The 17,760-nt window shown below is 42.2% G+C and overlaps 1 protein-coding gene across 1 annotated transcript in view; it reads left to right on the forward strand.

Annotated features, from left to right (window-relative positions):
• The window catches only part of LOC103185779 (cytoplasmic dynein 2 heavy chain 1), a 311,776-nt gene that overhangs the window by 185,103 nt on the left and 108,913 nt on the right, over positions 1–17,760 (forward strand). Inside the window, exons 77-78 of the mRNA XM_042334736.1 lie at positions 12,003–12,163; positions 15,661–15,786. Coding sequence (XP_042190670.1) covers positions 12,003–12,163; positions 15,661–15,786 — 287 coding nt within the window. The remainder of the gene's footprint in view (positions 1–12,002; positions 12,164–15,660; positions 15,787–17,760) is intronic.

A 17,760-nucleotide genomic window follows, 5' to 3' on the forward strand; every position in this document is an offset into this window, starting at 1 on the left:
AACACATATGCTGTTATGTTACAGGATCATGCAGTTCAAAATTCGGCTTTTATGTGCTACTAGTTTTTTTATATGTTATTCTGAGCATGGTATGTTGTGTGAAGGAATGAACCAGGGTTCTGTTTTCATAGAATCATGGAATTATACAGCATAGAAGGAGGCCATTCGGCCGATTGTGTCTGTGCCGGCTCTTTGAAAAGAGCTATCCAAATGAATCCATAGCCCTGCAAACTTGTCCTTCCCATTAGTTGAATCTCTAGCGGTTATTGAGAGCCCTTTCTTGTGACCCCTGTCTTGTGACTTATGGGACGAAAATAGTTATATGAATCTTATTATTGATAAAATTCTGTGTAAATGGATATAATTTTCAACTAAGTCTAAGGTCCTTGAATAAATATATAGCATGTAATTGGCAGCCCTAATCAGTGCAGTGCATCCTAAGAGGAAAGTATTGGATTATGAGAGATAGCAAGAAAAACTGGATGCTGTAAATTTGATATTAAACAGGAAAAGACTATTAATGTAGGTCATTTAGCGTTGAAGACATATCAACCTTTTAGTGGTGACCCAAAACATGAACCTATCTTTCTGTTTCAAAGGCAGATTAACCTTCCGGTGTTACCTGTTTTTGTTTGTTATGATGTTTATTCTCAGGGTGATAGGCCAAGTAATTCACATACAGAATCCTGTGTTTAAGCGCTCTTGAAACACTACCCTGCGTGGAGAGTGCTATGTAAGTGCAAGTTGTTGTTGTGTAGTAATACGGTTAGTTAGCACCAGTTACTGGGATCACAGTTGGCACATGCTGGTTCTGAGGCTAAGTATACCGCAGATAATTACACTTGTTGCAACCTATATTCAGGTGCCTAAGGAAGGAAAATGTCAAGACGTTGGCAATTTCTCTGCATAGCTTTTGTCAGCCAGCAAATTGTAATTTCAGTGAAAATCTGAGCGTTAACTGAATTGATAGAATTGCCAATTGTCTGCCCAATGTTAAACTAGATGGAAGCTATTACCACATAGTGCAGTTGCAAAACCCGTCAGTTTAGCCAATTATCAGCTGCTGCATCAGCGAAAGATTGATTATAAATTTAAAAGATTGGAAAGTATTTTACACGTAGCTGCTCACATAGGTACAGCTGATTCAAAGGTGGTTTAGGGTTGAGAGTTGGATGTAGCTTAGTCAGTGATGAAAGATTCCATTATGTTACATTTTTTTCTATCTCCATGACTATTATTCAACCACAAAATGCACACAGTCACATCTTTTACAGTATGTGTATGTCCTGTAAAGTGCTTTGAGATGTCTCGAAGAGTTTGGCCACTTTATCCATAATCTTTGGAACTCCTTGCCTCAATCCCTTTGTCTTGCCCCCTCTTTGCTCATCTTCAAATCAAGCCTGATGACTTTACCTTTGACAGTGTCTTCGGTCACCTTCTCAAATTTCTTCTGTGCCAAAGAAGAAAATATATAGGCTCAGACTCTAATACAGCTGCATTGTCAGAAATGCCATACTTCGGAAGAGACATGAAACTGAGCTCCCGTATGCCTGTTCAGTGAATGTTAAAGATCCCATGGCACTACTGAAAATGAGAAAGGATTGGTTATTCACTTCATAGCTGCTTGTGGAACTTTGCTGTATGCAAATTGATTCCCACGTTCACCCACACAAAAAAAATAGTTATTCCACTTTAAGGTATATCCTGTGAAATGCTGTGGGACAACCTCCTGATGTGAAAGGTGCCATACCAAATGTAAGGATTATTATTATTATTTGAATGTTTTTTAGATTACATTCTTTATTTACATTGTTTAATGTTGTCTGCACGTAAGGGTCCATCAGCGTGGAGCTTATATTTGAGAGAACTGTTTGGTAAGATTTCCTTTGCTTGTCCAGCTCGGACCACCGTAGCTCTTAGTATTTTGGCTTGCAGGGTTTACAGGAACAGAGTAGGAAGAATTTCTACCTTTTCAGATCCTGTCAATGAGCCAGGCTGGCTGGTTTGTCATCAGCTGTGCCCTGGAGCCCCGTGGACATGTTTGGCTCAGGAACTGGACTACCAAATTCACCATAATGGATTGAATCGGTTTCGACATTCTCTTGTTCTGCTCCCTCCGCGCCCCAAGAGAATCACCACTGGTTCATTGTTTGACTCACTAGTCAGTCAGCAGCATGGATTAGCAGTGCATGTTGCATTTATATCCGTCTTAAAATTAATAAAAAATCTAAAGAAAACTGGAGGAAATATACGATGCAGTTCTATGGTGTTTCAATTATGTAGAGACACAAAGTATTCAAATAAATGGCCCACAGCATGTGCTTTTTTAACTGTCACTATGGAAACAAAGAAAAGGTCATTGAATTGCATTTGTTGAGCTAATACAGTACCTTCAGGACTGCCATCTTACTTCAGCACTTGAATAGAAAGGAGTGCCTCTTGCATTGTTCCATTTCTTGGGTGAGTATGTTGTGTTTGGCACGAATCTTGCTTCAGTTTAATTCGACCTTCTGACTCCCTACCCGCCTGCTCGCTCCCTCCGTTCAGCGGGCTCCGGTCTGCTCCATGTCTCCTGCCTGACCCGTCATACTATCTGTGGCTGGGCTTTCAGTCTCTCTGCCCCCACACTCTGGAACTCCATCCCACAGTTCCTTCACCTCGCTTCCTTCCTTGCCTCCTTCAAGGCTGGTCTCAAGATTATCCTCTTTGATCGTACCTTCAGTCGCCCTCCCACCTCTTTGCCTTCCCTTACCCCTACCCCACCCCTCCCCCATGTTCGGGTCCTAATCCCTGACTGTCCAGCGCCTTGGGACATCCTCCTGATGTGAAAGGCGCTCTATAAATGCAATTTTGTTGTTGTTGTTGTTGATAACCCCGATATTGCTTTTATTTATGTTCATCAATGTGAAGGATAATAAAGAGCTGGGGAATAGAAAACATTTTTCTTTTTCAATTTTTCTTGTGATCAAATCAAGTTCTTTGCCAGCAATGTGCCTGAACACTCTTCCCCCTGATGGAGTTGTATTACATTTTCCCATGCCATCGATCCCAATGGTCTGTTTGAATCAGCTTGCACAATTTGGGGATGTTTTGTGCAGTAAAACCCAGATCCATTGAGACGTGAAGTGAGGTTATCCAGATCCATTTCTCTGAAATACATAGCAGCCATCAGATACATGAGTTTTATTTTCTGTTTCAGTCAAATGCACATCCTGGAAGTGAAAGGACCATGTTTTAAACCCAATTCTGTATCTAGTTATACATTTCCAAAAATATTTTTTTAATACATCATAGCAGAAGATCTTTTCAATCCTAAACACAAACCCGTTTGTTCATTTTTTTAAAAAAATCAAAACTAGCTCTTGAAACTATTTTTCTAGTTTTATTTTACAGAATTTTCTGCAGAGCATTTGCAAAAAGTAATCAAAAAGTCTGAAAGGATGTTGGGCTGTATCACAAGAGGTCTAAGATGCAGTTACACAGAGCAGTGGGCATACCTCATTTGGAATATTGTATTCACTGGCCTTGAAGGAATGCAGTAACAATTTATCACACTGATAGCCAGAATGAAAGGACTTAGTTATAAAAGGCAATTTGAATTATATTCTCTAGAAGCAAAGAGGTTTAGGGGTGATCTTGAGGTGTTTGATATAATAACGGGAACTGATGAAATAGGCAGAACATGACTCTTCCCTCTCTGACAATCTTAAAATTAAAAGTTAAGACAGTTAAACGGCAAAACAAAGGTTTGTAAAGATGTTAAACTCACTGCTCCCAAAGTCCAGAAATCCAGACTCAATTGAGTAAGGTAATTGATAAGACACTTATTGGGAAGTAATAATAATCCTTGCATTTGATATAGCTGCATTTTTTATGGGGGAAAGGATATGAAAGGGCATGGAAAAAGAACAGGGAAATTGAGTTTAAAAATAGAAAGACCTGCCATGGTCAAATAACACATTGGAGCAGGCTTGAAGAGCTGAATGACCCACTACTATTCCTACATTCCTCTGGTTTTACATTGAATTAAATTCAGACTATGGAGTCTGCAAACACAACAACAACAATTTGCATTTATATAGCACCTTTCATGTCTGGAGGATGTCCCACAGTGCTGGTCAGTTGAAGGTTTGCACCCAAGTTGTGGTTGAATTCAGGAGGTGTGAGGGTGAAGGGGGGTGAGGATAGGAAGATGATGGAAGATGCTGTCAAAGAGGAAGGTCTTGAGACGGACCACTTACTATTATGCTGCTCGTTTTGGTGGCTGTTTTCCTCTATAAATGTAACCATTTTCGTAGATCTATAAAAATAAGCTATTGTACTTCTGGAATCAGTGGGATTGTGCATTGAATACATACAAATAAACCTACTACCTTCAACCTCAGTGGGATTGCCCACAGTGTACATACAAATAAGAATACTATCTCTGGATCCTATGGTATTGCTCACTGTGCACATAAACATACTGTACTATTCTTAGGTTCTACTGAGTTGTACACAATGCACTTTCAAATTGAGTTAGTATCTTATTTATATAATATTAATATAACTCATGCATTTTTTTTTCATTTTCAGTATCAGTTAATATGATTAAAACCCTGGTAGAGTGTAAACAAAAACAACAACAACTTGCATGTATATAGTGCCCTCCACGCAGGGTAGCGACTCGTAGTCTGAGCCAGGTTGAAGAGGAAGGTTTTCAGGCGAGACTTGAAAAAGGGGAGAAAGGGGCAAGGCGGAGGGATTGAGGGAGAGTGTTCCAGAGTTTCGGAGCAGAGTGACTGAAAGCGCGACCTTCAATGGTGGGGTGGAGGGTGTGAGGGAGGAGCAGGAGTCCAGTACCAGTCGAGAGGAGGCGCTGGGTGGTGGATTGGGGAGTGAGGAGGTTGGAGAGATAGAGAGGTGCCAGGGAGTGAAGGAATTTCAACGTAAGTGTGAGGATCTTGAAGTTGATCCGTTCGGTGATGGGGAGCCAGTGGAGCCTGGCCAGAACTGGTGAGATGTGGGTACGGAGTTTGGTCCGGGTTAGTATGCGGACGGCAGAGTTCTGAATGAGCTGGATCTTTTGAATGGTGGAGCTGGGGAAACCGGTGAGGAGTGCATTTGAGTAATCCAAGCGGGAGATGACAAACGCAGGCACGAGGGATTCAGATGCACTTGGGGTAAGGTAAAGGCAATGTGGCAGAGGTGAAAGAAAGCGGTCCTAGTCAGGGATCGGATTTGGGGGAGGAAGGACAGCTGGGGGTCGAATTGGACGCCTAGATTGTGCACTGATTCGGTGAGTCTGAGTTAGAGCCCAGGGAGGTTGAGGAGTTTAGATCCGCAGGAGTGAAGATGTTGATGGGAGCCAAGAAGTATGGCTTCCGTCTTGTTTTGTTTACACTCATCCAGACCCTGATGTTTGCCAGACAAGCTGATAGAACATTGGCGGACCTGGAGTTGGTACTGGAGGAGGCAAAGTAGATTTGTGTGTCATCCACATACATGTGGAAGTTTACCTTGTGTCTGAGGATGACATCACCCAGAGGGAGCTTATAGATAAGGAAAAGAAAAGGCCAAGGATGGAGCCCTGGGGTACCCTGCAGGTGACCAGATGGGGGCTGGAAGAGAAACCCTTTGCTGAGATGAAATGGAGCCGGTTGGTTAAGTAGGACTCAAACCATGCGACTGCGGTCCCACTAAGGTGGATGAGGGAGGAGAGGCAATGGAGGAGGATGGCGTGGTCGACTGAGTCAAATGTAGCAGAGAAATCCAGGAGGACGAGGAGGCAGAGGGATCCCTGGTCACAGGTAGAGAGGACGTCGTTTGTGACTTTGACCAGTGCTGTCTCTGTGCTGTGGGCAGGGCGAAAACCAGTGGGGAGAGAAGGGAGAGTTGAGTGACCAGCAGCTGGGTGGGGAGGAGGTCGAGGCAGCAGATGAACTTCATGTGAGTGATTGTGGTTGAGGGGGAGGAGGGAGAAATTGGGGCAAAGGAGTGTAAAGGAGTGGGGAGTGGCAGGAGCCGTGAGGAAGAAGGTGGTGTGGATGGTCTGGGTGGGGTGGAAGGGGACATGGGGGAGGACGATGCAGCCAAGAGGAAATAAAATCCTCTCTCAGGAGGTAGTGAAAGCATAAATCTCTCTGATGTCTTAACCAATGTAGCATTAGGTGGGAGATCAAAGAATGATGCGTGTGGTACTTCAAACACAATACTGAATATGAATTGTAAAACTCTGGAAAGGTGATGTGAAGGTCATTTGTGCAGGATGCAAACCAAGAAGGGTGGGGGCAAGGAAAGTGTCATCTCAGGCTGCTTACACGCCTCACGAGTGTTTTGAAGTTGCAGTAGTTGAAACACTTCCTCTCAGTGATGCTTGACACAATAATACCTAAGCAAGGTGCAGGAATAGAAATAGCAAAGAAAGAAGGATTCTCAATTTAAACAGTAAACATAATCCCTGTCGCCTTGGTGATTTAACTGCCCATGAATCTAGTAGCTGCATTGGTTGATGGAACAAAAATAATGTGGAATAACTCTGCAGATTGGAGTTATCGAGGTCTATTTATCTGTAAAGCAAATTTGTTGCAATTCCCACTTTGTGAATATTGGAAGCCATTTGATTTGCAAGATTCGCAGAATGGAAAGACTGAAGAGCTTTAACTTGTCGAATTGTTGCTGATAGCTCATTCCCCTAACACCTGATTGACAGATCACTTTCTGGGGGGAATAATTCCTTCAAAAAAATAATAAAATGACAATAATTTGGTCACTCAATCCACGACTGTTTGTGGGGCATTGCTGTGCTCAATTGGCAGCTGCGTTTTACCCACAAAATATACAGTCCGTTCACTTTCCAGTGTATTCTATGAAGACATCTCAACAACATAAGACGCTGTATCATATGCAAGGATTATTATTTTTATTATTAAGAACGTCCTTTTTGACTGCCATACAAATGTATGATTGTTATTGTTGAGTCAGTGTAATAAGCGCAGTTGATTTGTCATGAAGCCCTAACTTTCTAGTATACCTACCGCTTTCCTGAGTAGCTTTTCCAACTCAATTATGTGCGCATTGTCCCAGATAAAATTGGTCATTCATTTCAACAACAACTAGCATTTATATAGCATCCATCAGAGTGATTTACAGTGATAGGATCAGATATTGAGAAGGAGAGAGAGAGAGAGAGAGAGGGGAAGGCGAAGGTGATGATAGACATGGTGAAGGGGATTTATATGTGAGAATGTGGAAGTTCAAATCGATCAGTTGGAAGTCAGAGAAGCCGGGTGAAGTCTAGGCTGTGAAGGACAACAACAACAACAACAAGATTCCATTTATAAAGCGCCTTTCACGTCAGGAGGACGTCCCAAGGCGCTGCACAGTTGGGTCATGACCCGAGCAAGGGGGAAATGGTCAGGGTGAGGGGAGGGAAGGGAGGGAGAGAGGAGGGGGAAGAGAGTCGAGAGGGGAGCTGAAGGCTCGGTCAAAGAGAAAGGTTTTGAGACCGGTCTTGAAGGAGGAGAGGAAGGAAGCAAGGCGAAGGCACTGGGGGATAGAGTTCCAGAGCCTGGGGGCTGAGAGGCTGAAGGCCCGACCACCGATGGTAGGGCGGTTGGGGCGGGGGACGTGGAGCAGACTGGAGCCAGAGGAACGGAGGGTACGGGCAGGTAGGTAGGGGGATAGTAGGTCAGAGAGGTAGGAGGGAGCGAGGCCGTGAATGGCCTTGTAGGTGAGGATGAGGATCTTGAATTCGATCCTCTGGGGGATGGGGAGCCAGTGGAGGCGAGCGAGGGTGGGAGTGATGTGGTCCCGAAGCCTGGTGCGGGACAGTACACGAGCTGCAGAGTTCTGAATGACCTGCAGCTTGTGCAGGGAGGTGCCGGGAAGGCCGGCGAGGAGAGAGTTCCCATAGTCCAGCCTTGAGGTGACAAAGGCGTGAACCAGGGTTTCAGCCGCGTGAGGGGTGAGGTAGTGCCGTAGTCTGGCGATGTTCCGGAGGTGATGGAAGGCGGTGCCAGTTGTGGTGCGGATGTGAGGGAGAAAGGACAGCTCAGGGTCGAACAAGACGCCGAGGTTCCTGACGGCTTTGAGAGGTGGAGAGTGCAGCCTTGGATGCTGACATGTGGACTTTGGCACTTGTGAAGATAAGGGCAGCAAGTTGTTGACAAATTGAAGTGTATGGTTGTTGGAGCTTGGAAGATTAACGGTTTAAAAAAAAAGGCATACAGTAACCAAAGTGTGGACAAGGATTTTGGCAGCATTTGGCATGGGATAGAAGCAGAAGCTGGTGATGTGGCTAAGGTAAAGAAAAGCAGTCTTGGTCATTTCATTTCAATTTGTGGGACATTGCTGTTCACAAATTGGCGGCCTTGTTTGTCTGAAAATACACATAGTCACTACATTTTACAGTAAATCCTGTGAAGCGCTTTGAGATGTCTCAACGGCATGATAGGGCATTATATCAAATGCAAGTATTATTATTATTACCAGTCATTGCACTTCAGGCAAATAAATCTCACCATTTTAGATTGATTTGAGATCCAGCAAATAACATTTTGGATCTATGTTTCTTATTACATTTTTATCAGGTTTCCATCTATTATCTTGGTCTTAGCAATATCAGAGCTAAGATATGTGTTTTTCTGATGAAATTGAGTTGAACTCATGATTGGAATTTTATGAAACACTGAAAGGTATCAGCTTCAGCATTGAAATTACTGTCAGATACATTCTTTGTTTGTGGAATGAGATAATCCATATTGTACCTTTAACCTGCTTTAATTATTACACAGCGGTAAAGGGGCATAGGGGAATGGTAATCATTCTTCTTGCTGTGCAGTAAGTACGTTTTCGTGACAACCTTGTAAGTCTTGTTAATGAAGACCGAATTTTTGTTTCACAGCTGAAGAAAAACAGCCTCTGCTAGAATAAGCAAAACCATCACTTCATGAGTAGAATCTAAAGTTACATGGCAAATTGCTCAAGGCAACTCCATTTTCCATTAGCTTTGGAAATGTTTCATCTTTTTGAATTATTGTACAAGCTGTGTAGTTATTATACCGAGTAAGCTGCCTTCACAAAAAAATTGTTCATTTAGGGGGTCGTGTGTTTTCATGTCATTTGCACTGGTGGGTGAAAAAATATGCAAATCAAGGAAGTTTAGTCTTAATGGTAAATGTATAATATTTGTAAAGGTTACCTGTTCCCAAAAATATGTATGAAAAGCAATATGAAAGATTTATCTGTTAACTTTCTTGCTGAATTATTTTTAATTAGTACTGGTATATGTTTCTTCATACATATTGGATCTCGACTGTTGCATTTTTTTCAACATGGGTACATAGTGTATTGTAAATACAATACAAAGTGACATTTGTAAAATGCCTTTCACGTCGGGAGGACGTCCCAAGGTGTTGAACCTGAGCCAGGGGTGGGTGTGTTGGGATCTGAGAGGTTGGAGGGCAGAGAGGGTAGGAGGGTGGCCAAAGGCATGGTTGAAGAGGAGCGTCTTGAGGCATACCTTGCAGGAGGCAAGGGAGGAAGCGAGGCAAACGGAATGTGGGATGACGTTCCAGAGGATGGGGGCAGAGAGGCTGATAGTGGGGCGAGTGGGTGGGGAACATGGAGCAGGCCGGAGACTGCTGAGGGGATGGAGCGGACAGGTTGATAAGGTAGGAATGGTAGGAGAGATAAGAGGGAAGAATTGGGAAGGCTAACAAGCAGGGAGTTGGCATAGTGGAGCCTAGATGCAATGAAAGCATGTATGATGGCGCAAGTTTGGAAGCACTTCCTTTTTCAAGACCATTGGAAGTTTGCAGTAAAAGAATCAAGAACAAGAATAACTTGCATTTATGTATAGCGCCCCTCATGCAGGGTAGCGTCTCAGAGCGCTTGACAGGAGCATAGCACGGCACCAAGCCAGGGGGAGAGGGAGGTGACCATAAGCATGGTCGAATAAGAAAGTTGTCAGGCGCGACCTGAAAATAGCGAAGGAAGGGGCAAGGCGGAGGGATAGAGGAAGCGTGTTCCAGGGTTTTGGGGTGTAGTGGCTCAAAGCGCGACCGCCAACGGTAGATCGGATGGCCCAGGGGATATGCAGAAAGCTGGAGCCAGTCGAGCCGAGGCAGGGATTGGGCTTGTTCTCCTAAGAGCAGAGAAGGTTAAGGGGAGATTTAATAGAGCTATTGAAAATTATAATAATAATAATAATAATCCTTGCATTTGATATCGCGCTTTTCACCTCGGGAGGACGTCCCAAAGCGCTTCACAGAACACACTGTAAAGTGAATTGACTATATATTTGTGGGCGAGCGCGGTAGCCAATTGCGCACAGCAATGTCCCACAAACAGTCATGGATTGAAAATGACCTTTTTATTATTGTTTTTGGTTTTGGAGGGATTATTATCAGGCGTGTGGAGTAAGGAAACTTGCCCAAGGTTTCGCCCTGACCTGGAATCGAACTCAGGTCTCTCGCTTGCAAAGCGAGTGCTCTAACCACTGAGCTACAGGACTCCACAGGACTTTACTTTCTGATGAAAGGTTTGGGTTAATATAGTATATTGGAGTTTGCGTAATGACCTGTTATCTGTGCTGTTTGTGTATGCATAATGAAGTGTAGATATTGATTTCTTTAGAACAATTTCTGGACTTTTACCATTTTAACAATTGGTCAACTGCATTTTCTGCTGTTCATTGTTCATTAAAATACAGTTTAACTTTACTCTGCAAATTCATCCTTTTGGTCTGTTTTTTGTTTCATTTGGCGGTGTTTGTTTTATTTGGAGATGACCAAACTCCTTTCCCACATCTCTCCAGTTCTGGCCAGACTCCACTGGCTCCCTATCACTGAATGGATTGACTTCAAGATCCTCACACTGTGTTGAAATTCTTTCACTCTCTGTTACCTCACTATCATTCCAACCTCCTCACTGCCCAATCCACCACTCGGTGCCTCTGCTCGAGTGGCACCGCCTCCTGCTCATCCCTCACACACTCTGCTTTCAGCCATTACGACCCAAAACTCTGGAACACTCTCCCTCAATCCCTCCCCCTCACCCCCTCTCTCCCCTTTTTCAAGTCCTGCCTGAAAACCTTCCTCTTCAACCGTGCTTACGGCCACCCCACGCCCCCCTCAACCCCGGCTCGGAGTCAGGCTCAGCCACTGTTCAGTGCTCTGATGCGCTACCCTGCGTTGAGGGCGCTACATAAGTGCATGTTGTTGTTGTGGCATTAACCAATGGAGAGAAAATTGGATGAAAATATATCTATTCTTTCAGTATTATTCATACTGTCTCTCCCAAATGATTTGTAGGTGAGGCAAACGAAAGTATTATTGTGGTTAACAGAGCTAGAAATATTCGGCATGCTGTGACAACTTTGGCTAATAGCCTCAGTCTATTAAAATAACATTACTAGATGTTGATGGAACTATTGGTGTGTTTAATAACGCGATACTTATTTTTTTCTGACATATCCGTGGGTCAGATGTTTGGTCAAGGATGTTGATGCATGTCAGCATTTAGGATTCTCAGCAAGTTTTTATAATATTTTATATGAGAGATGAAAAATAAGTCTGTGCCAAAAATTGCAAAGGAGTTGTTCTTTTAAGGTGCGAATTTTAAATTAATTGGTAACTATTGGTAACAAAAGTCAACTGTCGAAAGGGTAATTTTTTTTAAGGGGGGCTTTAAAAGTGGGGACGGAGGTGGTGAGGCGGAGGCTCTCCAGAATGGAGTTCTAGAGAGTGGGAGCAGAATGGTTGAAAGCTCGCCCACCAGTAATGGAGTGGTTTGGGTGGGGGAAATGAAGCTGGCCAAATGGTAATAAATTGAAGTTGCATGAGCCTTGGCGCTATTTTATCTTTGTGAATCATATTTTCTTAGCAATGTAGCTTGTTTCATCATTACAATGTGGAACGTGTTACCATACATATAGCATGCTTAAATTGTACATGTTTCAGTTTAAGCGATTGGTTATTCTTCATGACCAGAATCATTAAGCAGGCCTGTTCTTTTTTCAGGAATGAAGGAGTTGTCTCCACCGCCTTTGAATTTGAAACGCCTTCTAAGTGAGACACTGGCTGCAGAGCCTGTTCTCATTATTATTTCACCTGGCGCTGACCCTTCCCAGGAACTTCAGGAGCTGGCTAGTGAAACAATTGGCAGGGAAAACTATCATGAGGTATGGCATCGGTCTTCCAATATTCTCATTAGTTATTGTTGACATAAGGGGATATTGTATGCTACTTGCAATCTGAGGAATAGAGAAAGAGTGTTCTAGAGTTTCAGGGCATAGTGACTGAAAGCGCGGTCACCGATGGTGGAACAGAGGGCACGAGGGACAGGCAGGAGGCTGGATCCAGCCGAGTGGAGGCAGTGGGAAGTAGTTGGTGATTAAGCAGGTCAGAGAAGTAGGGAGGTGCCAGGGCATGAAGGCATTTGAAAACTTATGTGAGGATCATGAAATCGATCTATTTGGTGATAGGGAGCCAGTAGAGCCTGGCTAGAACTGGTGTGATGGGGCTACAGAGTTTAGTGCTGGTGAGTATGTGGGCGGTGGAGTTTGGAATCAGCTGTATTTTGTGGATGATGAAGCTGGGGAGACCGGAGAGGAGGGCATTTAAATATTCAAGGTGGGAGGTGACGAATGCATGGACGAGTGTTTCGGCTGCATCTGACTCTACAATCAGAGGCGGGCAATGTTGTGTAGGTGGAGGAAGGTGGTTCTAATCAGGGACTGGATCTGGGGAACGAAGGACAGTGTGGATTGGAATCTGATGCCTAGTATCAGCTGGGTTGGTTGAGGCGGTAAGAGCCCCAGGACAGAAGATGTTGGTGGGAGCCAAGGAGTATATGGTTTCCATCTTGTCGACATTTAGTTGCAAGACGTTTGCGCTCATCTTGGCCCTAATGTCTGCCAGACAAGCCGACAGAACATTGGCGGACCTAGAGTCACAGCTGGAGGAGGAGAAGTAGATTTATAGTAACAGAGTTAGGTCTTTCAGTCCATCAAGCCTGTTTTACTATTTTATTAGAAAACTTGTAGGAAATGGCCCATCCAGGACAAGCAATAGGTAGGAGGACTCGCTATCTCCCTTTCCTCTCCCCCATTTATCACAATTTTCATACTCGCCCTCCTCTCCCACTCACTTTCCCACACCTTTCATCTCATTTACTCTTTCTGAAAGACATTACTTTCAGGATTCTCTAGAAAGTTCTGACATAGAAATGCTTTAAAAGTTTTGATCATTATTTTGTGAAGCGCATAACTACCAAAGGATTAAATTGAAAACTAGTAGTGTGGCTTTATAGAATTATATAATAGAGGGCAGATTGTTTAATCTCATTTGCTCCATATCCTTTAATATCCTTCCCAATAATCTATTCAACTTTTAAAGATCCAAATTATTCTGCATCTACATCCTCTAGGGCAATGTGTCCATATTCCCATAAAACTTTGTGTAAAGAAGTGTTTGTGACAGGCTAAACTAAAAAAAAACAAAATATTTTTCATATATTAATAATATATAAAGCCTTAATATCATTGATACGTCTCAAAGCGTACTTATGTACTTATAACAACAAATTGTGGAGTCCTGTAGCTCAGTGGTTAGAGCACTCGCTTTGCAAGCGAGAGACCTGAGTTCAATTCCAGGCAGAGGGCGAAACCTTGGGCAAGTTTCCTTACTCCACACGCCTAATAATAATCCCTCCAAAACCAAAACCAATAATAAATTGGTCATTTTCAATCTACGACTGTTTGTGGGACATTGCTGTGCGCAATTGGCTGCCGCGTTCGCCCACAAAAAATACAGTCAATTCACTTTACAGTGTGTTCTGTGAAGCGCTTTGGGACGTCCTCCCGACGTGAAAAGCGCTATATCAAATGCAAGGATTATTATTATTATTATTAATTACATTTGTGTAGCACCTTTCACGTCGGGAGGATGTCCTAAGGTGCTTATAGTGTGAAGTGTAGCTTGAGAGTCCACCTCTGGTATTCGCAAAGGCCATTAACACTCCAGTTGATGTGTTAATTATCATAAGGTCAGTAAATTCATTACCAATGTTAAGCAGTATACCGTGTTGGTCATCTACAACAGCTGTTATATATATTAAATTAGCTTCTACATTAATTTATCCATTTTCTTTCTGGGTGTCCACTTTGAGCTGATTTACACATGTATAATTTCGAGCAACATATATTGATTGTAAAGTATGGTTGTTGAGTGTCTTAAGTGGTGCAGTTTTTTTTGTATATAAATTTTCTTTCTCTTAATTAAATCACATTACAATAAAATAATGGAGAACAAAGGGAAGAAAACAAAAAGGCTAGCATATGTGAGGAAGAAGGCGATAGAGGGATATAGGAGAGAGATAGGGGAAGGGGATTGTGATAGGTTGAAGCTCATATGGAGTATAAACGCCAACACTAATGATTAGTTGGCCGAATGGTCTATTTAAGTCTGCTCTATTTAATATGTTATATAGCTAAGAGGTACATCAAACAGCAGACATTTTTTTTTATTATAATAAAAATGAATTATAAATAAATGACTTATTCAATAACTCTTTGGAAAAGAAAAAAACAATTGTCCCAGTCAAACAGTGATCTTGTGAATAAATATATTCAGGCCGACTGGGTGCAGTGAGTTCTTCGTTTACATCAATCTTAGATTGATGGGTTCCAAGTCTCCTCTCTACAATGCTAATTAAATCCCCAAGTAAAATAAGTTTGAAGTGTTAATCTACACTCTAGTGTACACAAGTCCAGAGTGAAAAGCCATCTATAGTTCTATAGTAATTGATTGACACTAAATTAATGGTTCACTTGGAATTAATTGAATACCTGTGGGAGAATTCACATTGATGCAGAGATGAAGCTGATCAGAAGCTCGGGTCTTGGCATGTTGTTCAGAAAGAGAGAATGGACCTTTACTCGACATTTAACGTGCTAACATTGAGTCCCAGAAGTGAAAATATTTTCCACTCCTCAAAACATTTACAAGGACAAAGCATCAACAACACTAAAACATGTTTTTACAAGCCCCCGAGGTGCATTTATGTTGTAACATCGTTCGCCCCCCTGGCCCTAAACACACACACACAAATCTTAATAAAAACTGGAAAGAGAAAAGGGCAAAAACACATAGCCTTACTTACATAACTAAATTATGTTGACATGGTCACTTGTTGACATGGTTACATTTTTAGAGTGAATTATCTCTGCTGCTATTACTTGAGATATTTTAGATTTGCCTTGAATTATTTCCGGCGATCTGGTATGCCTGTATTGTATAACTAAACGGGTTGCTCACTATTGTGGAGGGGACAGGTAGAGAAACAAATAGTGTTAATGAGTTTTGCAACACCAAGGAAAACAAATTCTGTAAAACCTAGGAAAGACTTGTGGAAATACATTGCGCCTTCAGTATTTGAAAATATTAATGTTTGAGTGTAGTTCACTTTGTATAGATATTTGATTGAAAAGGAGAGAGCTAAATATTGGTTTTGTTATGGTCTCCATATATTGTTTTTACTGTCAATTGTATTGATCCAATGTGTGGTCACAGCTTAATGATTAGATGTTTAACTATCAGCTTATGGTTATTAAATATGTATCATTTCAAAGACATTAACAAAAGTCAAAGATCTTATTTGTGTGTGTACTATCCCTAGGTGGCTATGGGCCAAGGGCAAGCTGATATAGCTATTCAAACACTAAAGGAATGTGCAAGAAATGGGGAATGGCTGTGTTTAAAGAACCTGCATCTGGTTACGATCTGGCTGCCTGTTTTGGAAAAGGTAAGGAAGGGATCTATTGTGCTGCAGACAGTTTTATTACTTCAAGTCCATTTGGACCCATACATAACCTTAGACTTCTAAACCACTGCCAACCAGTGGAGCATTTTGTTTTGAGAATCTGATAAAGGGTTCCGCAGATCAATCCTTGAGCAGAAGTTATTTAGTTTGGGTTCAATTTGACAGAGTTGCTTTTCAAGTTATTCAATCGTAACAGCGACCATAACAACTGCAGCAGCTGGAATGACAAACCATTGAGGTCTACGGTAGTCCTCTCACACAAAATAAAAGAATGTTGATTTAATCTGTGTCCTTTTCACCTACAAATCTCTGATCTGTTGGCATTAAATTGCAATGGAGTCATTTGTGTTCAATTGAATAGCTATTAGAGAAGGAAATATTGTGCAGTTGAGAAGGTGTATCATCTGAAAAAGTAAAATGGCTGCTAATTTACATAAGGTGATGAATGGACTTAACATAACAGATAAAAGGAAGCACACACTACAGTCAGACCCCATTATAAGGTGATAGTTTGGGGCCATTCAGTGGGACCTCACATTTTTAATGTGTCGCTCTGTAAGTGCAGCTGCTCGTCACAATTTTTGTTGACATCACTGAGCATGTACTCTGTGCAGAAAACTGACAAATCAGCAGGCACTGCTCTCATGACCATTCTCAACAGTTGCTGAGGATGCCACTGATGTCTGGAGACCATCTGTGCCTGCGCATGCACAGGAAGCTCACCAGTCAGAGATGCACGGGTGCCATACTTCAGTTTGCTATAAGCAGACCTGCAGTGCACTGAAGGGTATTACCCTTATAAAGGTATATTTTGGATCCTTTGTTGAATCATTTTGACGAAGCTCACATTTTTAGGCTACTCCTCCTCACCTTTTTAGGTACTTCTATGGTCAAGGGTGTGCAAGGGCGTTCGCCTCACAAGCGAGTGGACCTAGGTCTGATTCCCAGGCAGGGCAAAACCTTAGGCAAGTTTCCTTACTCCACACGCTTCTGCTAACCTAGCAATAAGTAGGAACTCAGTTGTTAGTTGATTGGGTTTCCGGGGTAATAATCCCTCAAAAAAAAACCTACGACTGTGAGCAATTGGCTGCCACATTTCGCCCACAAATATGCAGTCAAGATCACTTTACAATATATTCTCGTAGTGCTTTGAGTTGTCTCAACATTATTATTACTATAGGTCATTTCCAAGTCACAATTTTATTTTTTCTCCATTATTTAGCTTCTGGTTTCATAAAAAGTTGTTTTTATCTATGAAAATGTATTTGGAGGCATGGCATAAACTGATGAATCTAAAGTTTATACATTTTCATCAAATCCAGGCAAACTTATGATTACTTGTAATTTATATTAAATTATGTCATAGAATGGAATATATCTTTCTACGCCAAACATTTCTATTCTATTTATCAGTACACACTATAGTTCTAGCAAAGTAACAGAATAGAGTACAACAGGATGAAAAATACGAAACAAACAATCCAACTGCAACAACAGAATTGTATTTACAAAAATGTTATTCCTGATTATCAGTTTTGTTTAACAGTTTGGTGACCTACCACTCAAACTGCATGAAAAGTAAGAATAATGAATTCTATGTGAAGTGATCAAATAGGTATATTACGGTTATTGATTTAAATGCAAAGATTAATGTATGAATTAAAGAGCTAAATTGCTTCAATTGATAAATTATATTTCAGAGCCTTACAGCTGTATTAAAACTCCACCTGTGTCCTCAACCATACAAGGTGGTGCTATTATTCCCACTCTCGCCTGGCTCCACTGGTCCCCAGAAGACAGAGTGCAAAGTCCTCGACTTCAAGGTCCTCCCCAACCTTGTTCCTTCCTTCCTTTGTGGCCTACTAACCCCATATCAACCTGTCCACTCCCTCCGCTCAGCAGGCTCCGGCCTGCTCCTCATAACCCGCTTGGCCCGCCCCACCATCGGAGGTCGAC

Source organism: Callorhinchus milii, unplaced genomic scaffold, assembly GCF_018977255.1.
Source record: "Callorhinchus milii isolate IMCB2004 unplaced genomic scaffold, IMCB_Cmil_1.0 Scaffold4, whole genome shotgun sequence".
Taxonomy (NCBI): domain Eukaryota; kingdom Metazoa; phylum Chordata; class Chondrichthyes; order Chimaeriformes; family Callorhinchidae; genus Callorhinchus; species Callorhinchus milii.